This window comes from Seriola aureovittata, chromosome 3 (assembly GCF_021018895.1).
Source record: "Seriola aureovittata isolate HTS-2021-v1 ecotype China chromosome 3, ASM2101889v1, whole genome shotgun sequence".
In the NCBI taxonomy this organism is placed as follows: domain Eukaryota; kingdom Metazoa; phylum Chordata; class Actinopteri; order Carangiformes; family Carangidae; genus Seriola; species Seriola aureovittata.
Window position 1 is genome coordinate 21,246,508 of NC_079366.1, and position 27,489 is coordinate 21,273,996.

Here is a 27,489-nt window from a genome sequence, read left to right on the forward strand (position 1 = left end):
TAACAAAATGAGACTCCGCCATGAAAAATAGTTGTGTTTTTTTTTTTTCTATCTTATTTATTCACTAATTTGCTGTAACTAATTTTTGTTTTGGTTAGTAGCGTAAAGGGAATGATAACCAGTACGTCTCCATATACAACGTTATAGTAAATATCCAGTCAGAGATAGCATAAATAAATAAAGATAAATATTAGCATAGATAATCAATAATAACATTGTTAATGTTTAGACGTTACACTCAGTGTCATATTTCAGAAAAGATGTTTACTCATTAAGAATAAATGAAAATCATCTTGCAAACATGCACTATACAAAAAGACATCACCGTAAATGTACATTTAATGACATTTTACAATTTTCCTGTCAAAACGAGTTATTATGCATGACTACAAGTGTAATATACATTAAACTTCATCCTAGAGAAACTCCCAGGTGGGAAGCACCTGTTAAGAGATGTCTGTTTGACAGATCAATAAGTTAGACATACAGTGCATTTAGAAACTTTTTTTTTTTTTTTTACATTTTATTGTTTTGCAGTCTTATGTTGAAATCGTTTAATTCATTCATCAATGTACAATGCCAGCAAGCTAGCTGCTAACTAATGCTAATGCTAATGCAGAAATTGCCCCCAGTGGGTCATGTGCCCAGCCAGCAAGCTAGGCCTGTTTATGCCTAATTCATTCCCCACCTATGACATGTAAATTCAAAATAGTAATAGTAATAGTAATCAAATAAAATCTAATCATTTTTGCTTCTATTTATGTGGCAGTAGTGAAAATTAGTCATTGTCACAATTTGTCATGTTGTGTTTCAGAATGATGGAGACAGAGATCAATTAGATTCAAAATATGATGAAGGCTCTGGATGATTTCTTTCCTGGGCAACTATCATGTTTTTCCCAAATTATGTACAAATGGCTTGATACAGTAAATAGTGCTCTGCCCCTGCCAGGAGGGGTGGTAAGATATCCCAAACAGTATCCCTGGGGCCATATTGTACTTCTAATGAAATCAATTTTTTGATATCTCAAATTATGTAGATCCAAAGGATATGAAGTGAATCTGGAGCTTTTGGGCCCCCTAGGGTGCTGGGGTCCCTATGTGTAAGACCCTCACATGGACCTGTCAACAAGGACAGACTGGAACAAAAACGGACCAATCACACCCCTCCTGCCTGTAACGTTCAGTGACGTAGGCAGTGGTGGCACTTCCGCGTTTGTTTTCTGAGCTGAACCGAAACCAGACGCCCAATTTCAGGATGTACCTATCCAGGTAAACACCCCCTGTTTGCTGTGTTTTTTTTAAAAATTGTGAACATACCAGATATATTACAATACCGTTTTACTTACAATCTAGACATCGGTTAAGAAGCGGATTTCTATTTTTTAGTTTTAAGAGTGACAGTCAGCGTTGCTATAGCTTGCTAAGCTTAGTTAGCTAACTATTAACTGTTATGGCTTATGAGGGTCGTCCAGCCGTATGTTGTGGTTCCGTTGCTAAACCGTTTAACCAGATAATGTCAGTGGAAATGTTTAGTTTTGGCAGGGTTTATCCGGTCTAACCATATAACGGAGACTCAGGCCACTCCTCTTCACTTTGTCCCGAACAGCAGGTTAAGGTAATGTTAAATACATGTCGCTACAGATGATGAATCAGGACCATTTACACTTGACACATAAGCTCATCTACTCATCTACTAATTATGATTGCAATGTTGCTACCACTTTCTGATAAGACACTGTTTGCTGTAATAAATTATTTTCTAATGCTTAATATATCAGATAAAAAAATAATAATAACAACTTTTGGGTTACCAGATTGTGTAAAATCCCGTCTTTCAAAGTAGCTCTTATATCCATTTGGGAAACCCACCCAATCACTGGACCAAACAAAGTGGGCAACTGCCTAGAGGCCCCATTAATCCCAAATTTGTCAAAAATTTGCACCACTTGAAGTACAATATCAACAAACTCCTCCATCCTCTTTTTTATAGAGGGACTCTGTATCAAAATCTGGTTTTAAGACCTTTACTATTTTTGTTTATTTTTTTTGCTTATTTGTGTTTTTATCAAATTACTAACATGTCTTCTGTGTGCCAAGTAATTAACACATTTAATTGTCTAATTGTTTGGTCCATAAAATATAAGAAATGGTGAAAATGTGCATCACAATTTCCCAGGGCCAAAGGATATGTATTCAGATGATTGTGTTATCTGACTTACAGTCTAAAACCCAAAGATAATCAGTTTGTTATTATAATTGACAAAGATAAACATCAAATCCTAATATCAGAGAATTTGGAACCAGTGAATATGTGGCATTTTTTGCTTGATAAATGATTGCAACATTTAATTGATCATCAAAATATTCACTGGTTTTCTGTCAATTGACCAATGGAATAATCAACTACATGTTTCATCTCATTATAACCTTCACGAAGGTAGGATTTATTGCAGGATTGTTGTATCAGACTGCATTAGTTTTAGTTCAGTGTACCTAGTAAACTGTCAGTTGGGTGCAGGTAATGTTATACTCAGTGGAGTCTCTGTTTATTACCCATGGTTAACTCTGTTTATAACATGCATGTATTGGATTGACATTAAGGCGGGACTACTCGAAGCTGCTTAAACTGGGATTACACTGACAGGGTTATTTAAACACACTGCCTGTTCTTCTGTCATAGCACTTACATCATTCTCACACTCAGCCACACCTACCTCTAAATCCATCTTTACTTCATTCTTAAAAACATCATCAGGGTTCATACATGGAGCACAGTGATCTGCACGTGTTCCCAATAAAGAAAAATGACATCACTTTGTTTTTTATTATTTCCAGGGTTGGAATTTACAAGAGGAGAAAGCGGGGCTGCTCTCAAGCCTGAACATCATTGTCTTCCTCCATCTGGCCATCACTCTCTCTGCCTCCCCCAGATTGGTGCTCATCCCCTCTCCCCTCACCAACATGCTGTGTTGGGGGAATGCAAAGGATGGACAGTTGGGTATTGGTATGGATAGGAACCCCATGTTTGAGCCAAGGAACTGTCTTGTGTTCAGTGGCAGGGGACTGAAAGAAGTCGCCTGTGGAGGGCAACACTCAATGTTCTTGCTGCAGGATGGTAGCGTGTACACATGTGGCGCTAACTGTTGTGGACAGCTGGGCCATGACAAACCAGGGACTTCCCCAGGTAAGCTTTCAGCAGATTAACTGACTCTTCGTTAATTATGACAGATTAAGTTGCACCAACCTGCCGCATTGCTTTCAGTAGGTGTGGGTGGAAAGTTACCAAAGATGTGTGAGAATGTGGGTGAATGTGACATGATTCGTTTTTAAAGGGTGTTTGTATAATTATGGCTTCATTTCTTAACCTTTTTTATTCAAAATATCAATCTTTCTAAGTGATTGAAAAGAGATAATAAACTAAAATAGCTATTATGTAGCAGTTGCAATTAGACTTGCTTATAGTTACACCTTCATGATGACGTGGTTCCAACATACTGGCTGAAACTCTAGATTACCCCGTGTTTGTGTAAGATGCTTCACAAATGTGCAGTGAAATGTCCTTTACAGGCCTGAGTAAGTCCGGTTGCTGTTGGGAGACAGCTGCTGGATATCACATGACCTGGATAACTGAACAACTACAGAATGTAGGCAAAGATACTAAGTAGAAATTTGGCAATATCAAGCTTTACTCCACAACATATGCATTTTATTTAGCCTTCATTTGCAACAGGAAATGAATTTGACAGAAAACTGACAGAAAATGTATTTCCATATTGTAAATTTAAATTGGTGGAAAAAATGTTTTTGTCCAAAGTAGTCTTTTGTTTTGCGAACATCAGATTGCACAACTAACAATATAGCCATTTCTAGGAGATTTGAAACACTTGCATAGCTTGTGAAATGTTTGCAGACAGTGGTAGGTCTGTGTTGGTATCATGTGGGTGGAAGTTTGTGTTGTGTTACTTTGTATACTACTTTGGTCAGTAGGCCTCTATTTTATTTTTATACTGTAATTGTAGCATGTTCAACCCAGTTAATCATCGTTGTTATACCTGCTCCATAGCAGGAAACCACATAAAAAACTAGTACACATGGATGACTGACAGTTTTATTTACACACACACACACACACACACACCACACACACACACACACACACACACACACACACACACACACACACACAGGGATACATATAGTATTAGTATAGTAGTTACTAGCATCTGAATCTAGTTATTTTGTTGTTACCTGTTTTATCTTGAGGTAATTTCAAGTATCTAAGTCTGGTTCTGTCTAAAAAATTGTTGGTGAGATAGAGTATCAGTGTTAAATGTCTTGTAGGGGTTGGGTCCATGAGGGCATAAGGAATGCATTATGCTTCAGCTGAGCCTGGAACATAATGAAATACCATTTAGAGGAGAGGCAGCTAACTGGAACAATAAAGTGATAATCAAAATCAAAAGATGGTTGAGTTTGGATGAATGAAGATTAGTTAGAATGATAATTTATGGTCAGAGAGTATTGCTTGCTAAATGAAAACATAGCTTGAAAATGAAACATCAGTCAAGCAAACTGGTCAAGTCGCTCCTAGTGAAAGGCGAATACCTGCCCTCCCAAATTGAAGTTGTACATATTTCGATCTATTATTTTCCTTGAATTGCTTCTGCTAAAGTCTGCTAATATTTCCTCCCTTTCCACAGAGCTAGTAGGAGCTCTGGACACTCAGAAGATAACGGTGGTGTCAAGTGGTCGGGCCCATTCTATGGCAGTGAATGAGCAGGGTCAGGTTTTTGCCTGGGGAGCTGGTGAAGGGGGTCAGCTCGGCCTGGGGACTGCAGAGGTGGCTGTTCGAATCCCAAGGTGACTGTGAAGTGCCCCATAGGAGAACTGAAGCTTTTATCTTTATACAGGAGAAAATCATTGCAACAAAAAGGACTTTTGAAAAGGTGGGGGCAGGAGCATTGTACATAAACAGGAGTAGCAAACAAAACTGAAAAAAAGTTAAATGTGTAAGGGTCCATGCATCCCAAACAACAATGAATAAATATATTTCCATGGAAATTACAACTGAAATTATAAGGATAATATTAATGACTTTTAAGATGCAAGACATTTTGACATTTCACAGGAAAAGCTCAGGTGTAAATAATAAAAGTAATGACGACTGAATTCCATTTAGCTGCTTCAGTTTCAGGGTCCTGGTCTTGCACATGCTGTCACTGTCACACTGTCAGGAACAAAGCCATGATTAATGTTATTATTAATATCTGCTTTTCCTACTGTGCCAAGTCAAATGTCTGTGGAGTCTAGATTTTGGCCTGTTTCAAGTTTTCTCTGACACTAGTCTAATATAAAGTTAGACAAAAACTATCACCAACCGATTATAATTAAAAAGAAATTAAGCACCAAACTCATGCACAATATCTGAATTTGAGCTTTGTCTCCATGATAAAATTTAATGATCCTCCTTGACAACCGATAAAACGAGGAAAACATGGGTTGTGTTTGTGATTACTAACAATTCTGTAGAGTGAGCAATGAGTAGCCAAGTCAGGTGTTTTTTTTTTTTTACTTCAGAAAAAGTGTAATTTTATCATGTTTTTTATAACATGCATTTTTGTCTGGATAAACAATTGCTTTTCCTCTTTTGCGTAGGTTGGTCAAAAGATTGTGTGACCATCGCATCTCCCAAGTAATGTGTGGAAATCAGCACTGCATCGCACTTTCTAGAGGTGTGAAAGACACAATCTCTTCATAATGTACTAACACTGTTCAGATCTAGAATCTTGTATCCAGACACCTAGGGTTCATTTTCTCAGCTATTTTTTCATTTAGTTTTACTCTTAGTCCTGTGTCAAACATCCTTGTTAGTTTTTATCATATTTAGTTTTTTTTTAAGTCAAAATTTAGTTGACCAAAAGTCTGGGCCTTTAGTTTTATCTTAGTGTAGTCTAGTCTATTTTAGTTTAGTTGAGTTTTAGTCAATGAAAACATTTTAGGTTTGTTTTGTCATCAGATTATATTGAACATTTCAGTCAATTCTAGACTAATAATATGTAATTTTAGTCATTTTATCGTATTATCTGATGAAAAGAACAGCTTGAGTGAATAAAGTTTATTTTTTTTGGTATAACCCTTGAGCTAGTTAAAGTTTGGGGAAAAAGTTGGTAATGTTTATGTTTAGGTTAGAGATTAGATTAGAGGGCTGTGTGTCTGTTTTTGTCTATAACTAAGGGAAAAGTGGAGGTTCACAAATCCAGACGGCATCACATTACCAAACAAATGTTGTATATTTGCTTGTACTTTGTGGCAATTATTGGTGTTATGTATAGTAATAACAATAACAACTCTATGTCCTTTGCCTCTCAGATGGCCAGTTGTTCACGTGGGGCCAGAACACCAGCGGTCAGCTGGGCCTGGGAAAAGGAGAGCCCAGCAAGCTGTTCCCTCATCCCCTGAAGTCTCTGGCAGGAATTCCTTTGGCACAGATAACCGCTGGGGGAGACCACAGCTTTGCTCTCTCCTTGTCCGGAGCTGTATTTGGCTGGGGCAAAAACAGAGCGGGACAACTGGGTCTCAATGATAAACAAGGTAAGAATGAGCTGGACAGAAAGAAGCTGCACAAGTTAATAAGGTTTCTAAATTACAGGACTGAATGTTTAACCTGCTTTAATAGAAACAGGAAGTGGGTTATAATATTTTAAAGTGGTTACAAATAGTTATAAGTGGCCATTTTTGAGAAGAAAATAGTATAGAATCACTTCATGCAAACTCTCTTTGGTTTTCGTTTTTATTTTATGACTTGCACAATTTAAAAAATTACCCATTGAAGAGTAAAGATACTGTTTGATTGCCACTATGATGCAAGATTCAAATGCAGAATTTCCCAATGTCTTAAAATATGTCAAACTAGTAGAAATGTAGAACAGTTTGACCTTGCTTGCTTGTTTGTGTTCTCATCCTCAGATCGTGCTGTCCCATGCCACATCAAATTTTTGAGATCTCAAAAAGTTGTTTACATCAGCTGTGGAGATGAACATACAGCAGCACTCACAAAGGTACGAATATTGATAAACCCTTACCAGTGCATTTCACGTAAGAGCTCCACATATTCTGAACACATATTAATATGTTTATTAAATAGTTGCTGTTAATTACCGTAGTTGCTGTTTGATCAGCGACCAGTCATTAGAGGATTCTTTCTGTATAGTGACTCAGTACTTGATGTGTGTAAATTAATCAACCATGATGACCTTTACTACACAGATAAAATCTAAATCTTATTGCAGCCAGACTGTCTAACCCGAACTAATCTTAATCCACCACCTGACACGGTGGCTTTAAATGTGTTCTTTGAGAAAAAAAAACAATATCGTAGATTTACAAACTGTAACTGTATGCTAAGAATTTCTATCTTAGTCAGTAACTAAAAAAATTAATACTCTATTGTCTGTCTGTCTGGTAGGATGGTGGTTTGTTTACGTTTGGAGATGGCTCGTGGGGTCAGCTGGGTCACGGCTCCACCAATAATGAACTTTTACCCAGACGAGTGCTGGAGCTCATGGGCACTGAGGTGTCCCAGATCACCTGTGGCAGGTACTGTCTCTTCTAAACCTACACAGTTTAATTATTTATTTATTTTGGTTCATTTGGTACACCTCTACAATCTGATGCAACTTCATACAGTAACTCAGCAGTAACTTCTAACTGTTTCAGAGAGTAACCTATGGTAACCTCTGAAACTCTAGTAAGTGATGATGTTGCATTGTGCTGGTGTTGTACTGGACTGCATTGATACAAATCCATTTTACTACCTGAGGGGGAACAAATATTAGAAACACACCTCAGCAAAATTCAGTAAATTACAATGTCCCTTTGGCACAAAGGGTTAAGATGCAAAACATAAACTGCAATGAGCCCAGTTTGAATCCACCCAAGGACCTTTCCCTCATTTCCTGTCATCTACCACAATCTAATACAGGCATAACATGCCTCCCAAAAATATGAATTAAAAAATGAAATATAGTAAAATAATGAAACACATCCACAAACTAAAGCATCAGTTGTAGAGTTCTCAACAATGTCCTGATACAGTATCAACAAAAGCGCAACATTATAACATTTATTTATTTGTGAGCAGATAAAGAAAATGCAAATATTATAATAATAAAAAGTATTTAAATAATTTTAAAAAATCACAGTTATCATTTATTGCAGGTTGATTTGCACATGTGCAGCTTATAAACTTTTTATTTTTTTTATCAAGGCCTGTTGTGTCTCCTTTGCATCTTAAGTCTTGTTCCTAAAATGTTCCTATTGTCAGGCACCACACACTGGCGTTTGTGCCTTCCTCTGGTTTGGTTTATGCGTTTGGTTGCAACAGCCATGGCCAGCTCGGCACAGGAATACTCGGGGATGCTAGAAGCCCATTTCCTGTTAAGACCAGTTTGCTAACTGGACATTTCCATAGACCAGGTAAGCAGAGGCGCTCGTGCTTAGTCTATAGACAATGATGACGAGTTTTTCCATGTGGTTAGACATTGTCCATGTTTTCTAAGAGGTAAAAGCTATCGGCTTTTGACAGTGGAAAACAAAGACATGATATGTGTTTGTTGTTGATTATTATTTATTAGATGGATATTTTGGAAGACTAGCTTACAAGGTGAACATTTCATAGTGACTCTATATGCTGATCATTCTTTAAACTTCACATTCAGAGAGCTCAGTATTCAGAAATCCATAAATTGGCATAATTGATTAATAACAACACAGTGAAATAGTTTCTCTAAGATTCACTCAGACAGTAGTGAATTGTGATGTTAGTGGTCAGCTGGGCTCTCAAGGCTGGCCACTGTGGCTGTGGTAGTTCTGATATGGGTGGTTTACAAAGAAGGACGGGCAGACTGTTGACAAAATAACCTGTGATAAAAGCCAGAAGGATAGCTACTGTACAAATGAAACAGCCCTAATATTATATCCACAGCAGTGTGTCGTATTGAAATGATCAGAATTCAGCTTGTGATGTGAAAGTGTTCAGCCTGGAAGATGACTATAAAAACTACAAAATACAAAATCATATTTATAATAAATATAATATTTTCTAAAGATGGTGATATGATATGTTTTTGGTTCACATATGGTTTGGTTCAGTGTTATTAAATGCTGGCAAGCTAACATGTCCCATATTTCCTTTCTTCATTAGAATCAACACAGTACATTGTGACCAAAATCATCTGTGGAGGAGACCATAGTTTCTTATTGTACTCTAATGAACAGGTATGTGATTTTATATTCCCTGTTCTTCAGCTTCTGTTTTAGTTTTTAATATGTTATATTTGTTTTTATCATATGTCCATTTTATGACCAGGAGTTGTCCTGTTAGTCCTGCTGTTTTTTATCACTCCCTTCAGTAGAATAAGGGGTTTGTTTTGAAGTTGAGATACATACGCATACAATTGTATTTCTGTCGTTAAATTTCAGGATCCTCCATTGAATGTATTTGTTCCCTGTCCTCTAACCTTACCATCAGCACTGTTTCCCTTCACTAAACCTTCAACACTTTCCTGAATCAAATTCAATTTCAACCCAAAAAACGTGATTAATACACCAGCAAAACACTTTAAAAATTCTTTCTAAAAGTTCACACCCAAAAATATATCCATTTCAACTTCAGCAATAAAACAGTTTCTGTGTTTCGCCACAGGGAGGCATTAATGTCAAAGCTTTTATCAGTTCTTGTATGGGAGCTGTACATGGTGCAAATGTCTGCTACAAATATTGAGCAAATTGCCAGGAATCTTCACAGATAACGACATAACACACACTCTCAAATATTTAGACCTCAGGCGTGGCCTATTTATCTTATCATGGAGGAAAGAGACACAACCCAGACAGTTTCTGTACCGAGCTATGCCACACACAGCGGAAGTGCCATTGCAAACAATCTTCCTGTGTTGTTAATGTTGTCTCTGTTTATCTTCCTCTGTGCAGAGCTCAGCCCCCCAAGAAGACTTCAGAGTGATTAATATCAGTAAAAGCCTCTCCCCAATCACTTATGAAAGGTTAAATTCATGGAGGTTAAAACTGATGTACAGCACAGATTCTAGTGTCACAAAGTAAGTCATGAATAAAAAAATATTATTTGAGATGTATTCTCTTGTTCTTTATTATTATATTATGTTTTTCCTGTAGATTCTTTTTTACTTGGCTACATTTTCACAAGCACAAATTCATTTTGTTAAAATAAATAAATGAATAACTGTGTCTGTAGTTATTGATCAGTTAACACTTATTGTGCTCTATGGTTTTTCTCAGCGACATTATAGTTCAACTCTCTTCTACGGCTTGTTGGAATGCCAGCTTCTTGGACCAAAGGTAAGGTCATTTACACAGGAAGTGATGCCAGGCTTTGTCTCACATCACAGCATGTTTTACATGTATTTATGCAAAGGTTTAAAATGAGATTAAGAAAACAAAAGACTGAGCAAATTACAGCATCAAATGGTCAAAGGACAAAGCACATAAAAATGCACTGCAACTAAGAATTCAATAAATGGCCCCATGGTGATTACGCAAGGTTTAAGTTTAGGACTGCAGTTGAAATACTGTCTGATGTGGATGACCAATGTTGATCAGAATGAGTGTTGCTGTTAGATACTGCAGTTTTTCTGTGTGTATTGGTTGCAGAATGTATTATCAAACTGAAATAGACAATTGCAAAGCATACATAAAAAGGTTTGCCTAATTGTGCAGATGTCTACGTGCACCTGGTCTGTACCTCCACTGTGTGCTCTGCCAAAAATAGCATAGCACATATAGGGTCTTTGGACTTGGTCCAGGCAGGTGACAGACAGTACAAACATGCTTGACATCAAAATTAGAGTGTGCCGCTGGATTGCAAAACCAAACTTGTTCTAGCACTTTGGCACACAGCAGGTCACTACACACAAAATCAAACTAGTGCAAGGGAGGAAAAAATCTCATTACACTTCAGAATCAAAAAAATGTGCTCTAAATCGATCCTTAGGAATTTTATTAGTTTCATTAACATTGCAGTTTCGTCATACATTGACTGGCTTGCCATTTAGACACGTACAACCAAATTAAATAGAAAATAAATACATATTATGTAAATGAGAAAAATCACATGGCTGAATGCACAGACCCATATGTAAGCAAGACTCCTGGGAACTGATTCACCAGGGAACTCACAGGGTCCACTTACTTTGCTTGTCACATACTCGCACTCATGGTATGTCATCTTATCCAACAAAACATGCTGATCCTCAGGGCTGGGAACGCTGCTGTGTGTTCAGTTACTCCAAATTTCTCTGACCATCAGTCTAGGTGTAGGTGTGATGGCTCTGTAGTAAAAACTCATCAGCAGATACTTATCGTGTCGTAGACATCAGGGTGGAAAACAGGCCTCTGGAAACAACAAGAACGACTTCATGCTGTGCTCTCTGCAGAAACAACTGAAACTCACCAATAATTAGGAGTTATAAACTATTAACCAGGTATCCCTGGAAAGTAACCAAGTAGATTTACTTCAGTACTGCACTGAAGTACATATTTGAGGTACTTGTCTTTACCTGAGTAATTCTATTTATTTACCTTATTCTTCTCAACTACATTTCATAGGCAAATATTGTAGCTATTGTATTTTAAACCTTTAGTTACTACAGATTCAGATTATTAATACAAAGTATAATCAACAAATATATATTATAATTATATAATATTATAATTAATAATATTATGATGCATTACTTTAGATTAAACCTGCATACATTAATGTATCAACATGCATACATTGCATAGATTAATGTATGCATCACTTTAATGGTGCAGGTAGTGAAGGTGGGGCTAATTTGAACTACTTCATATACTGCTAGTTTAATCTATACTAATCCATCATAATTTATGCTTTGCATTTGATTAGACTTCATATTAATAATCTGTTTCTGTCAGTCATTTTTCAAATAAATTGAAGGATTAAATATTCCTTTATGAATTGAACTCTGTTCATAGTCACAGTCTAATAAAAGTAACAAAATCAGTTGTGAAGAGAGATTATTATAAACCTCATCAAACCGATCCTTTGGTGTGGATCCATAAACATGAGTCTAAGTCTGCAGTTCTTTATAGCACAAACATGCACAGTAAGTGTCGTCATTTTCATTGTATTAGTGTAACATTTGGGCTTGTTGCTCATATGGCTCTTTAAGCTCTCAGACTTCTCAAAATGAAGGGGTCATTGCTCAAACTCACAGTTCATGGGGATGTATCACGTAGACTGTACTATCTGCATCAGTGTTTTTTGTTTGGCAAACAGTCGCCACAAGATCAGATCAGATGTATTTGTGTAATGACTAAATATAACCTGTGCTGTAAGAATGTAAAGGCTTACACTGTAAATAGTAGCTGTCCTTCACGCTCAGGGTTTTGTTGGTTTTGTGGAGCTGATGCTGTGTGTGTGTGTCTGTTAGTGCTCACTTGGCAGAGCGGGAGATCTGCTTAGGGATTGACTTAAATACCTTGAGGCTGTGTGTACATCTAACTATTGCTCATGTTGTGTTGAGTATAAGCATATCTACCATTGTGACCTGCCACATGACAGGTTGGAATAGACTGGCATTTAATCCAAAGCAATATCGAGGATTTACTACAAAGTCCTTGAATCTGAGCTCTGACCTATTTTTATCCTGTTTCTGATCACTGAGATACCATAGATGGTGCAGGTGATCATATGTTTGTTTGCTCTCTCAGTGATGATACCCACTTCAAAACCAACCCAAAGATCCCAGGCATCAATCTCAATTCTGTCAGACTGCTATTTGAGATACTCAGCAAACCGGCTTTCTCTGGACTTCTGGAGCAGGTACTGGCTAATAGTGTGTTTAAAAACACGTGTGCACGATAATAACAGTTTAATTTTGTCTTTTATCTTGAAAACCCAGTTTCCTGTATTCCAAGGTCATCAACAAGAGTAGTAAAACACACATTCATCACTTTAATATAAATGCATAGTGGTGCTACAGATATGCCCCAGCCTACAAATCATAGTCTCCAGATGTAACCGAACGTGTTTGTTTGGTACAGACCTGAGCAAAAATGATATTGTCATTTTTATATCTTTTTTTTTTGTGAAAATGAAAACGCAAAAAAGACCATTCCAACTAAAATCATGGCTCGTAATGCAATTGCAACATCTGTCAAAATAATCGCAATATCATTTTTTTTGCATATCATTCAGCACAGATGTTACTTAGGAGAAATGTATCACTTACTCCAATTCAGAACCTCTTTAATTTGTACCTAAACCACCAACTCACAAATTCATTTGTTTTTGGAGCTACTGTATTTGTTTTCATGAATACCATAGAAAGTGTTTTTTGATTTGATCCTCTAAACCAAAATGTCCATATACCTAAAAAAACATGACTCATGACTCAGATTTTATATTGAAACTCAAATAAGCTTGCTGTCTGGGTTTTTGTCTCCTTAATGAAGCAGTTAAATGTTGAACACTGGGATGTTACACAGCATTGGCTATGTAGCTTATGGTTTAATCTCATATGTGAATATTGTGCTTTCTCTGAAAGAACATCAAGTTCTGCCACAGACCAATGGCACAAAACTCAAGACTGAGTCAAAACCTCTAACATTAGCTCAGTAATGTCAGGTTTGGGATTTGTGTGTCTCAGCCCAACATGAATCATAATCTGTTTGTAGACCAGGGCCACATTCCAAACCACTAAAAGCCTCTCCCAAAATTTAGTGATATTTTACTCCTGCTGCCTAGTGGATCCAAGATGTTTTGGAATTGGAAAATATCCCATAAATTTCTCTGGTTTACTTGTAACTTTCAAACATACCATAGTTGTATAACCCCAATTGTCATTCAGTGTTCTTGAGCTATAATTAAAAGAAGAAATATGTGTCCAACCCTCTCTTTAGGCCACCAAGAGTTTTGAGAGTCTGTTGATCCCTCAACTGCCGCACTCTCCTCCCGATGTCGAGGCCATGAGGATCTATCTCATCCTTTCCGAGTATCCGGCCCTGCAGGATTCCCGAAACTACATCCGCCTCACTATCCCCCTGGCTATGGCCATCCTCCGGCTAGACGCCAACCCCAGCAAAGTATTGGGTATCATATGTGCATGCACACACTAGAAGTGTTTTAACACCCATCAAGCCACTTGAAATCGCCTCTGGTAGCCCTGGTAACACAGAACATCATGTCATGTAACACAACGCTACACTATGTGATGTCAAACAACATAACTCTTAAGTTATACAGTGCGTCAGCATCCTCATCCATAACCATGTTACCTGTGCTTAGCTTGTTATCCCAAGGAATATTTAAAATACACCATCGAACAAGAAAATATTTACAGAAATGCATGTAACTTCACCAAACAGTAGAGCCTGGCTGATGATGGATTTTAGAGGAAAATCAGAAGTCTTCTTCACAGAGGTAAAGTTCAGCCGGTTGCTGGTGAAGGGCTGTCAGAATGAGAAGAAACAAAAATAAAGAAAGGGTTTGCCACACACCAAGAAACTCTCCTCTTTATTATTTATTTAAACGCCACTGTTTAACCTTGCAAAAAATGTTTAAATAAATACTTTTCAAGTTGCTCCAGAACAGAGTTTCTTTAGGTGTCTGGCAAACACCTTCTCAATTGCTGAGATATTCAGAGGTTCAAAGAAATTTGAGTTGATATATTGGACGCCACAATATATCATGCAAATTTTTGATAACATCACTCCTGAAATCTTCATTGTGTTGCACTTGTTGATGCAGATGAAAAGTGACAGAAGTAGTTGTGTGAGGAATGAAAAAAGAGAGCCTGAGTTAGAGAAGTTCAGTCCCTGTTTGTTGCCTCTGCACACCTGGTTCAACTGGGCCTGAATTTTGGTTTGTCACAGACAGAAATACAGCATTGTTATTTTAAGCGTTTCAAAATACTAACAGATCAATGATGAAACTTGCCTTACTACAGTATAACTAGTGGTTACTTAAAATATTATCCTATTTTTTTGGTTGAGGTACTTGCTCAGTAATTTAATTGAACCCTCTTCTCTAACCCTGCAGACAACTGGTGGTGTTTTGTGGACGACAGTGTGTTCACCAGAATGGTTGACATGTACAAGAGCATCGTCGTGTTTATGCTAACGGGAGGAAAGACGCTGCTCGTACCGGTGTTCTACGAGAACTATTTTCTTGCCACGCTAAGGCTGCTGGAAAAACTTCATAAGGTATCCACAAAGCTCACCTACCGCTCCTGTAAACAAGCCATACTGTTCCTCCTTCAGTACAGTCTCTGAAGAGGAAATGTGTTTGTCCTGGTCAAATGGTTCGTGGTAGCTGCTGAGGTAATCTGTGGTCTACTGTGCACTGTGACATTTCCTGGAGTTGAGGGAGGCATTTGTCTCATGTTCCCAGGTAAACTTAAAGGCCCACCATGTGGAGTACAACCGCTTTTATATCCCTGACATCACCAGCCTGGTGGACATCCAGGAAGACTACCTCAAATGGTTTTTGAGTAAAGCTGAAATTGTGAGTACTGAAAATCTCTGATGTGACACTTCCTTGTTACTTGACATCTGCTGATTCTGCACACACACAAGCCCACAGCACTTCCTATGGGATACAGCTGTACTGCTCTTAACTCATGTCACTCACAGTTTCTGCAGAGAAAGTGAGGAATTCTTTTCATAACTGCTTGTGGGTGTGTCTCTACTATCCAATGAGTGTCTAAGTTCACAGACAAGCCTCTATAACTCCTCGGACATTTGAGTAAATTTTTATTTTTACAGTGCTGTTCTGACATTACTTGCTCTCTTGTTTTGTTTTCTAGAAAATGGGATCATCTCCTTCACAGGTACTGAAATTTAAGATTGGCCATGAACATCCAAAGTTGCCTATTAGATTCATTTGTTCCTTTTTAATGTTGTTGTAATAAGAATATTTTCAGCCACGTCTTATTTTCCCTGCAGAGTGACTTTCCCTCAGTGAACCTATGTGCCTACCCGTTCATACTGAACGCCCAAGCCAAGACAACCATGCTGCAAACAGATGCTGAACTGCAAATGCAGGTACCTGCTGCTAATATTAAAGCAGTTGTGTTTGTGGTTTCATACAGTAATGATTTGGGTTTAATGAAATGGATCTGAATGAATTTGTATTGAATTGTTCTCAGTTGATGTGTTTTTATGCTGCTGCACCAGCAACAGCCTGGATTTGGCCGCAGGATGTTTTACGGTTGTTTGTCCGTCCCATTCTCGTGAATAGGATAGCGATAGCTCGATAACGCCTTGAGGGAATTTCTTCAAATTTATCATAAATGTTCACTAGGACTCAAACATGAACCGAGTAGATTTTGGTTGTCAAAGGTCAAAGGTCAAGGTCACTGTGACCTTACAAAACACGTTTTGGCCATAACTCTTAAATTCATACACTAAGTATGACACAATTTTAAAAAAATGTCTACTATGATAAAATGATGACATTTTGACCAAATGGTCAAAGGTCAACTGTGCTGTGACATCATCACGTTCTGCAACAATACTTCTGGCCATTATTCAATGCTGTAACTCAGGAAGGGGAGATTCCGACCATATTTCCTGACACTTGGCTGTTTGGTGGAGGCATTCAACCACAAGGCTCTCTGAACTATTATGTATTTGTGTTTCTCTCCCACTTCTGTCTGTGACTGTTACCAAGATGGCAGTAAGCGGTGCAAACCTACACAATGTCTTCATGCTGCTCACACTGGAACCCCACCTTGCCAGGAATCCTTACCTGGTTCTCCACGTGCGCAGGAACCATTTAGTAAGTGACACTTTGCGTGAGCTCACCATGTACTCTGACGTGGACCTCAAGAAACCACTCAAGGTAAGCTTTTGTAATTTTGGTAAAAGGAAAATCTTTCTTTTCCCCGCAAACCTCTGCACCTTCTGTGATCTTCTCGTCTTCTTCCTCCCTCCAGGTGATCTTTGATGGAGAGGAGGCCGTAGACGCAGGTGGAGTAACTAAAGAGTTCTTCCTGCTGCTGTTAAAGGAGCTGATGGATCCTGTTTATGGGATGTTCACTCATTACAAAGAATCCAACCTGCTGTGGTTCTCAGACAAAGTAAGTTACTGTGCAAAACTAAACATTTAATGAAGTAAAAAAAAACCTTCAAAGTGCTTTTACTCACTTCCTGAACTTAGTTATTACCAGTACCATTTACTCAACAGTTACACTTACAGTTCTCAGGTACTTAAACTTTACTTGTTTTCAATATGTTCAAGGTTAAGTATGTCTGTTGATGTATGTTGAACTCCTCCTACACTTGCTTTGGCTGAGAAGCAGTGGCAGTTCGTTGGAGTTTGTCAGCGGCATGAATCCAGAGTTAGAGATAAGGCACCCGGAAAGTTTTTCACATGACAGCTTTGCCATCTGTTACTGGAAAGATCTGAGACAGTATGTCAGTGATTCAGATGACCTTTTGTTTGGGTGTTTGGTTGGACGCTTTTTTAAATGCTTGATAGCAGTAAGCTTATAATGGCTTTTCAGAATGTTTGCTTTGGCTTTTATTCAACCTGCAGCTGTATTTTCCAGGAAGAGCCGCTGTTTCTGGCATCACACATACTGTCACTGTGTGTCAGTGGGGACATTTTGGTTTACAAAACACTTACCACTATGAGGGAATGTGTCTTTGAACTTTGAGAACCATTTGAATTACTTAAGTGAAATCACAGTCAGCAACCTGTTCAGTGACCTGTAAGTCTGTCTATGCAAGGTCAAATAGCTTTTTTTTTTTTTTTTTTTTTTTTTTAAAACCCTTTAATTATTTAGTTAACTTAATTTAATTTACTCAGAGTTTTCCTAGAACAATAAAATATCTTAGACATAGACATTCAAATTTAAAATGTGCGTGTGTACATTTCAGTGTACTAATAATGAAATCCTAACAGCTCTAACCGGGGGCAAGTTGAATTGAATTTTTCACCACACAGTTTTTAAGGCTGCACTACGAACTTTGGATTAAATGTTTTATTAAAATGTTTCAGTCACCAAGCTCCAGCCTTTTGTTGGAGAGTCTGGAATTCAAAAAAAAAAAAATCATGTGAATTTACCTTTTCTCATTTATGAATAATAAATGGTGACTATTGAATCTTCTCTAACGTTTTTAAGTTTGAGATGTCATCGGTTATGTTCAGCCACACCACTTGTTTTGTTAGATGTTAGATGAGTAAAGCTGTAACTCTGCAAGAAAGGCAGTAATAATAATATTAATAATGGTTTACCTTTTTTGTGTGTCTGCAGTGCTTTGTAGAGCAGAACTGGTTTCATCTTATTGGGATCATCTGCGGTCTGGCCATCTACAACTCCACAGTGGTGGACCTCCACTTCCCCCTGGCTCTCTACAAGAAGCTGCTTGACGTATCACCAATGCTGGAGGACTTCAAGGAGCTCTCCCCCACCGAGGCCAGGTAACTGTGGTGTCAGAGGTCACTGCAAGGCACAATTTGTGTCAGACTCGAACTTGGACAGGACCCAAATGCATGATGTCATGATATTTATTAACAAAGTACAAAAGAAAATCACTCTTATGAGGAAACAATTAAGTAACAATAATAACGTGACTAAGCACAAAGTATGAAAGTAACAAACTAGAGGAGACAAAAATAAAATCACTCTGAGAGGAACAAATGGCTCTTATGAGGGAAAAACTAAACAAAGTAACAAGGAACAATGACATGGAGCGTGGGGCCGGGAGGTTCACGGATACAGAACAAGACGAACTGGCACAGAACAAAGGGAAACGCAGACAGATATACACAAGGTAATGGAGAACAGGTGGAAACAATCAGGGCGGGGAAGACAATCAGACCAACGGGAGACACCAGGAGGAAGGGCAAGTTACCTGAAACGAAAGGAGAGTCAAATGTCAAAATAAAACAGGAAGTGACGAGACAACATAGACACAAGACAGAAAACTAAACACAACCAGACACAGATCATGACAATTTGCTCCATTTCCTGCTCTTGGATTTTTTTTTTATAGGCATTGCACCTGCTGCAAACAGTTCATTTTGCTCATGTTCAATGGTAAAGCAAGAGTCATAAATCCTGTTGTGCTCAAACACATCATTGTGCAACAGCGTGTCACTCACTTACATAACCAGTGTTTTTTTAAGTATCAGTGAGATTGCCTGTCACTGGGAAATGTCTCTTTATTGAATTAGCAGCAGGAAGGGTCAGCGTTTCCTCAGTGCCTAATTGTCTCCAGCTGACTATTGATTTTTATATTATTCCTTTGGAAGCTACAAGTATTGTGTTGCTATTAGAGACAACACGACCTCAGAGGACATCATCTGGAAAAACATTATAGATGCTACACTTTTATTTTGACTGCCTTAAAGGTCAGAGCAGAGTGCAATAGACTAAATTCAGCACACTGGTGTAAAATGCGCAGGCTTGTCTGAGGTTTACTTCATTTGTGTTGTCTTCGGTATTTTCAAATACTGCACAATGACCTCAGCCCAGTCGATGGGCTCCAGTTTTTAGACAATAATACTTCATCCTCTTTGACTAATTAGCATTTCCTTTGCCAGCCAACTTGTCCTCTTTCAATGTTTCCTGTGATTTGTATGTGTTATGTGCTATTTTGGTAAATATCCAACGTGGTCTTTGCAGGAAAACTAACACAACACTCCCTCTGAGTCATTTCCTATTATTAGTGAATGTGTTACACTAAACCTCAAATCTAATAGACGGTTTTGGTGTTCCCTTTATATTTGATCCCTGGATTTCATTTTAAAGAGATTTAAAACTGGGATGGCTGATGAATGAAATAACCCTCTATCTGACAGGGTAGAATAAAACTGTGACATTACCCCTACGGTATTACTACACTGTCACTTTCATGACCATGTGTTAATTATATTAGTTATATTAGTGCTGGGTCTTTCTCAACATTAATTCCTTTCATTTATTCTCTGCAGGAGTCTACAACAACTTCTAGACTATGAAGGAGGTGATGTGGAGGAGACATTTCTTCTCAACTTTGCCGTGAGTTGAACTTTTCATCTGTTACCCTGATTTAAGCTGCTTTAAAGGATAAGGTTGGTGTTATTCTATATTTTTCTTATTCTCAACAAATCCCATGAAAAGACCAAACCCAACAATGTGTAAGTTTGTCTCTTAATACTTTCTGACTTTTAATACTTTAATACTTTTCTGTCTGTGGCTCTAAGCCTCAAACCCACTAGTTTAGAAGATGTAAATGTTTAAAAACTGGTCACAAACGTTTGGTCTCCTTTTTGAAAAAGGTGAAATCATTTCCTGGAACTGCTTGCCACTTTAGTTTTCAGCAAGTATTGCTCAAACAGGAGTAAAAAGTATTGTATTTGTTTTGATCTTATAACAAGAAATACCAAAGCACATCACTATTGGGCTTATGAATATATTTCTATTGGTTCAGTCCATTTAATGGTCCAATTAATTAATCATATAAATGTTGAAAAAACAAGATATTTTTAATAATTGAATAAGAAAAATGTTTATTGTATTAATTCTTTAAGGTAACGAGCTGATTGCTGAGTGTGTGCAGCAACAGAGGGGAGTATTAGAGGAGTGCTCATGTGCCCAGAACGTGACCGAATGTTATAGACGGCTCCATTTTTTCTTAGGTAATGATCCTGTTAAAGCTAATAACACTGAGTTTTGGTAGAATCCATACAACCATAAATAAACTACAATGACCATGTGTATTGTGATGAAGGAAGTGTGACTCATTGATAGTTTGGACAAAAGCAGAGGTCTATGGCAAAGGGAACCGAAATTGTTAAGAAAGAAAGAAAAATCTATAATGTCCCCAGAGTAATATTTAACTGAAAACTGTTGAATTACAACCTATACTCTTCACTCCTGCCACATCAAAACCTAGAAAACTTTGATCTGAGCCTCTGCTCTGTGTTTAAATCTCAGATCACCAGGGAGAACTACGGGATGACGGAAGTCAAGGAGCTGATTCCCGGAGGAGAGAGCATCAGTGTGGACAAAAACAACAGGTGAGGCAGCCCCACAGATCAAACATGATTTAAGCCAACATTTCAAAAAATTGGATTTTTGCAGAAATAAATTAATCAACTCTTCCATCGCTTGATGTCCCATTTGAAATGATCTCGCTGCAGGAATAATTCTAATGCTTTACACTCTGTTCTCTCTGGAAGATAAACGGATGACTGTGAGATTTTTTATTTATTTTTTTCAACACTGAGATTATCATGTGCTCACACAGCTGGCAGCTTGTGTCCCATTGTTCCAGCTGAAGGTCATGTTTTGTGTTAAAAAGATTTTGGTATTCGAAGCGTCATTCTGTGTTTCTCCATCGTCCCCACCCTGTTTCTGAAGCTCGTCCTTGTCCCAGTGGCATTGATTACAGTATTGTGTGGAGGAGTTGTGGGGCGGGCGGTGTCAACATGTCTGGCTGCTGGCGCTGAACAGATGGTGAGAGCGGCAGTGACCCATGTTGTTCCTGCAAAATCCCCTCAGCACCCAGATATAAAAGTGTAATAACAGAAATAATAGAGAGCTCTCTGTCCCTGTGGCACAAAACATCATAACATGAGAGAGATGTTGATTTAGACTGAAGGTTCCTGCTTTTGCCTTTTTCTGTGTCAGACTGAGCATTGGTGTTTGCAGGGCTTTGTGGACTCTTTGAGTGTGATCTATACTGTACTGTGCACTGTGCACTGTGTACTGTGTACTGTGTACTGCATTTGTGAGCTTAATGGGGTGGTTAAGGGCAGCACTTGTATTTTATGCTGGTCTGGTATCAAAGGCTAAAGAGCAAGTTTGATGTTTTCTGTTCCCTGCAGCTCAGTTTGCATCTTTAAACTCAGTGAAATACTGTATATCATGCTTATACCAAGTCAAATATTCAAACTGAAAACCCTATTTTTAATGACTGCACCTCTATGTCAAATGGAAATATTTTTCATTATTTTGTGTACATGTCTCATTAGATCAACTTGACATATTTTAAAGATATCTTTCAAAACGTTGTGATCTTTATTAGAATTTGAAATAAACCTCTGTAGGTTTAAACGATGTTCACGTGCACTGCATGTGTCTGTAATAAGGGGCTCACAGGTGGATCTGGCAGGGCTGTAGAGATTATCGATTTAATTTAATCTACCTAAGCGACTTCTGCAGTGAGACTCACAGAGATGTTAACAAAGTCAGGTCAGGCTGAACAAAGAGGTTGTTGATAAAAAAAAAAAACATTTAATAGTTCTAAACCACAGTTGATATCAAGTTAGTCATAGCACGCACACACACACACACACACACACACACACACACATATAAATATAGACACAATGAGGGAGGAAGTGAGTGCTTACAGTCACACCTTGAAGTCTGAATAAATTCTTTCCTTATAAACTGATTTGCAAGGATGCAGCTGCCGCGCAGAACAAATTAATGATCAGAATGTTTACTTGACTCTGTTGTGTTTGTGTGTTTCAGGAAGGAGTTTGTGGAGGCCTACCTACGGTACGTGTTCTCAGACTCAGTGAGCGAGCAGTACTCTGCCTTCTCCGCTGGTTTCCTGAAGGTGTGTGGAGGGGAGATCCTGTCGCTGTTCCAGCCGTCTGAGCTGATGGCCATGGTCGTCGGCAACAACAACTACAACTGGGAGGAGATGGAGAAGGTCAGGTTTATAAATCTGCATATGTTGTGTCTCTGATTTTCTGGACACATTCAGCAGACTAACCATTTCCTGCTCTTGGTCAGACATGCATTTTTTTCAATTTTGTGAACACATGTAAATCCCATAGCTGGATTGAAACAACTGTGAGTATGAATCCTCATTTCCCAGTGACGCAAGTGTCTGCAAATTGATAGTTGTGGAGGTGCTGATGATGATCACATTTCATTGGACACAGCTGGAAATTTGACTTTTACTTCATCAGTCTCTGGAAAGTTAGTCACAGCACAACAGAGAAAGGGGGAATAGATAACATTACAACACAGCGGTGAACATAAACCACATGACTCAACACACCGCTCACACAGTGGTGCTTTGAGCTAAATGCTAATGTTAGTGGTTATAATGTTTGTGAGGCTGATGGGAGTGAATCAGTTTTGCATTTATTTGGTTAGAAACCAAAGCATTGGACAAACTAAAATGCAGATGTGATGATGACACCAGATGTGAAGTGAATGTATGAATCAAATGTCACCAAACCATCAAAAAGTTGTCAAAATATAAAAAAAACAACTAAAAATGTCAACCTTATGGTGCCAGAGGAAAAATTTGATGATGACCAAAGTCAGTAGAACACATCGCTCGGCACCCATGTATTTTTGGAGCAAGTCCACAAGGCTGATGTGTTGTGATTTCACTGAGTGAGTGAAAACTTTGACCTGTTGGTAATGCCAGAGGAAAAGTTAGAGGGTCACCAAAGTCAGTAAGGTTCATCATCTTGGGATCATGAACGACTGTACAACATTTCATGAGCAAGAATATGATGGGAATAATGAAGGATCAGAAAATATACACTGAGAAGGATAATGTGAGACCATAACAACCAAACCTGCTGTTCCTTGCCAGATGTTGAAGAAGCACCCTAAAATGACACGTCCAACATAACAGTCAGGAACCACAGTTTCAATGAATGATACTGACAGTTTGCTTATTTTGTAGCTCAGGATTTGAACAGGGTTGTTGGTACTTGTCTTCACATATTTTAATGTTGATATTAGCTCTAGTGTTCAGAGTTCTCTGTGGAGCAGATTGCAACATCAGTGGGAAAAGCAAAGATGGATTGTTGTGTAACATGTCACAGAAAGGCAAACTCAAGGAATCTGTCTGAACTTTTTTTATGCATTCGGTGGAGAAAACAAACAGATACATGCATGTCTTTGTTTCACTGATGAATGTGTGAATGTTACTGCCCGAGTGGAAATGGTTTACTGATCATGAACAGGGAAACGCTTTTAATCACCACATCTGTCTTTGTGTTTTTGTTGTTTTTTTTTGCAGAATGCCGTTTACAAAGGGGAATACACTGCCACTCATCCAACAGTCCGATTGTTCTGGGAGGTTTTCCACGAGTTCCCTCTGGAAAAGAAGAAGCAGTTCTTATGTAAGCATTTAATTGCCTCGCTGCTTGAACTGCTCGACAGTTTAATTTTCACGCTCTCAGCCCCAGACATCTTATAAATACTGTAATAATGTGCAGGTTGTTCTTGCATGAGAATATGCTGTAAAGGCAGCAGTGTAAATCTGCACATGTCGTGCGTTGACTAAAACCTGAACATGTTTCAGGAGCTTTGTTAAATGCATCGCTGCGACTGTGGAGTCAGTCAAGGTGAAAAGTGTAAAAAAGCATAATTCACTTTTGCAAGATGCAGTAAATGTGTCAGGTCTGAGGGAAGAATACAAGACAGCTGCTGCAGGAGGAAAGGGGGGGTGATCCAGGAAAGATTTACCAAACCAGTCCCTCTGAACCAGCAGCATTCCTACATTTTCACTTCATAGTTTCCATGAAGGAATGGACGAACGAAATCATTTCAATGAGATCTGCTGTTATTAGGCCAAAGTCCACAGAGTCGTTAAAACGTTTGTACATGCCGTAAGTTTTGAGATCAGACTTCATGAATGTTGATCATGTTCAGGTTGTATCTACTGTTTTTGAGCAGCAGTGACTGTTCATAATTTCAGAGCTCAGTGGAAATTTAGAGGGATGGAGTTTAGAAACATATTCACTGTGCTTTAGTAGTTGGTTTTAACTCTATCCTCTGTGTCGGCTGTCTGCAGTGTTCCTGACCGGCAGCGACCGCATCCCCATCCACGGCATGGAGAGCCTGCGCATCATCATCCAGTCCACCACGGCCGAGGAGCACTACCTGCCTGTGGCTCACACCTGCTACAACCTGCTGGACATGCCCCGCTACCAGACCAAAGAGATCCTGCGCCGCCGCCTTACTCAGGCCGTGGAGCAGTACGAGGGCTTCAGCCTGGTCTGAGGAGGGGGAGGAGATCTGCGGCAGTTTTAACGCACTTTAACAGCAATACACGTCACAGATGGCGATCTCAAAACAGTGTAAGGGGGGACTCTGTGACACAGGAAGGTCACTCTCTTTACATGTGCTTACAAGCATCTTGAATCTGAAAGGTCTATCTACTGTACGTAAATGCAAAGTATTATCTTTTTCTTCTTTTTTTTTTTTTGCTCTGGGCAAAGTTTCTCAACCTTTCAGGACCATTTGCTTAAAATTTATCATAGTCTTAAAAAAACACTGATGTACGCCATATTGAAATTCATACAACAGCTGTGGATCATAAAAATGTGAAGACCTAAAGGCCAGAGAAGGTTGAGAAACGGTTTGCATTGTTTCATTTTTGTCTTTTTTTTTTTTTTTTGCAAAGCTGTGTATTTTATATTCTACACGTTAAATTCTATTTTTCAGCTTTAAAGAATTATGTTATTACCTTGAGACAATATAGTATATCTGCTTTTTGTTTCTTTTAATTTATTAAATAGAGTGGTTATTTTTTTGACAAAATAAAATTAAATATGTGTATATATGTGTGTAAATAGCACTTTGAATATAATATTTAGCCCTGACTTTGGGAGGAGTGCTTAACAAGCTGATCCTTTTAAATCTGGACACCAGCATGTCCTTTCTGCCTGATTTAAAAAAAAAAAAAAAAAAAGGGACAAAATGAAGAGAGTCTTGCAGGCAGAGGGGTGCAGGATGAAACATGGTGAATATTATTTGCAATCCCTTGTTCCTTTTTAGCTGTGATCACGGAGCAGCTGACTTTGTCTTGAACTTGCATTCAACAGTGTTGCCTTCTACAACGAAACCTACTATATGGACATGAGAAACGCTGACTTTTTAAAGTTTATTTTCAGTGGATGTTGTCTGTGTGCATGTTGTTGAGTGAAAGCAAAAACCTGAATGTCATTGAAAAGTTTGGACATTTTGGGAGATGTGCTTATTAGCTTTGTGGTGGAGAGTTAGATGGGTGAAGATTAATGCCACGCCCACCATCTGTCCCAATGCTGCATCCGGGGGTGGTCCGACTCAGGAGCTTTTCATGTGGTCTTCCACGGTGGTTAGCCGCGTATTTGTCGTAGTTCATTACCAAGTGAAACTACATACCAACAGTGCATTGCTTCGATTAAATTAGCTGAATTGTTTATATTAACGTCAATATTGGATTTTATTTTAACTACCATTCTTGCAAGCAGTTTGTCATGTTTGTAGTTCTTCTCACTGAGTGGGGGCTGTCGCCCGTGATGTGAACGGTTTTCCCACTTTTCTGCAGTTTAAATGATAAGACATGAATGCAGCATGAGGGCAGATTTAACTTAGCACAACGACAGGAAACGGAACAGAATCTGACAGGTGACAGAAACCAACCTCTAACCTTCTGACGTGTCCGTTGGTTGCCTGGCAACTGAACTGCCAGTTACAAAATTCTCCCGGTAAAATGACGAAATGTCACTTTTATACCTTGTTATTTCTCTGAATTAAACAAATGACGTATAACATGTTAATCAGTGAGCTATACAGGTGCTGTCAGGTGGATTTGGTTTCCTTTGGACGGAGCCGTGCTGCCTGTTTCCAGTCTTTCTGTTAGGCTAAGCTAACCAGCTACTTTCTAACAGTAAGCTAACCGGCTACTTCGTAACAGGGGTGTGATTCTTCAAATCTAATTCTCCAGCAGAAGGCAAATAAATGCATTTCCCAAAACGTCCATCAAAACTAAATATATAAATCTTTTAAATTAGTAATTGTAATTAGCTGTTTCAAAGTTGCAGACATTTGTGGCAGGATGACACAATAAGTGCATAGTTAACAGTGTGGGCAGATAAGCTATTAAATATATTAGATATATAGTCAGCTGACAAACTGTATCTGTCATTGCGCCCTAATACTGTATTTACTCCTACAGTCAAACCTCTTAATCCAAAATGATGTTTAATTAGGTCGTGCAAGTGTGTGAAATGGTCTTGCATAAATATTTTTTATATATTTCATACATGACAGTGGTGTCATAGTGACTTCAGACAGTAAAATGACTTGATGTGTCCTGACTAACAGGTCACACTGACATCCATTTAGCAATAACAACCTGAAACAGCCCAGTAATGTAGTGATGACTCTGGGTCTTTCCTCTAAAGGTCTTAAACTCTGGACTCTTCTGAGATGTTTCTTAGAACAGTTCCTCTTATTGCTTAGTTCTGTACTGCATGTACACACCTGTTCTACATGTTCAGTCAGTATTTGTCTAATTAAAGCTGATTTATCCTACAGAGTTTAATCCTATGCAACTGTTTGTGCAGCCCTTGACTTTTTTGCACCTTTTAATGTGCTACAAAAAATGTAATTTTTGCATATTTGTCCAGAATACACAAAGCTCTCTGTTCCAGCCAACTTTTTAAATAAAACAATACAGTGTCAAAACA

At 38.4% G+C, this 27,489-nt stretch overlaps 1 protein-coding gene across 1 annotated transcript; it reads left to right on the top strand.

Moving 5' to 3' along the window:
* The first annotated feature begins 1,204 nt into the window (after window positions 1-1,204).
* Window positions 1,205-27,489, top strand: herc3 (HECT and RLD domain containing E3 ubiquitin protein ligase 3). The gene is made up of 25 exons (XM_056372415.1): window positions 1,205-1,271; window positions 2,838-3,186; window positions 4,703-4,862; window positions 5,658-5,734; window positions 6,372-6,593; window positions 6,969-7,060; window positions 7,468-7,598; window positions 8,326-8,477; window positions 9,205-9,278; window positions 9,993-10,117; window positions 10,317-10,376; window positions 12,771-12,882; window positions 13,962-14,151; window positions 15,100-15,263; window positions 15,451-15,564; window positions 15,866-15,889; window positions 16,005-16,103; window positions 16,732-16,902; window positions 16,997-17,140; window positions 18,320-18,486; window positions 20,002-20,068; window positions 20,987-21,069; window positions 22,532-22,715; window positions 24,051-24,153; window positions 24,828-27,489. The coding sequence occupies exons 2-25, from the start codon at window positions 2,964-2,966 to the stop codon at window positions 25,034-25,036; spliced, it is 3,147 nt and encodes a 1,048-aa protein (XP_056228390.1). The 5' UTR covers window positions 1,205-1,271; window positions 2,838-2,963; the 3' UTR covers window positions 25,037-27,489.

Excerpts from the sequence above, each read along its gene's own strand:
- herc3 (XM_056372415.1), top strand. The coding sequence starts at position 2,964 with ATGCTGTGTTGGGGGAATGCAAAGGATGGACAGTTGGGTATTGGTATG. Across the intron at positions 5,735-6,371 it reads CTGCATCGCACTTTCTAGAG|ATGGCCAGTTGTTCACGTGG; the intron begins GTGTGAAAGACA and ends TTTGCCTCTCAG. Across the intron at positions 21,070-22,531 it reads AGTGTGGACAAAAACAACAG|GAAGGAGTTTGTGGAGGCCT; the intron begins GTGAGGCAGCCC and ends TGTGTGTTTCAG.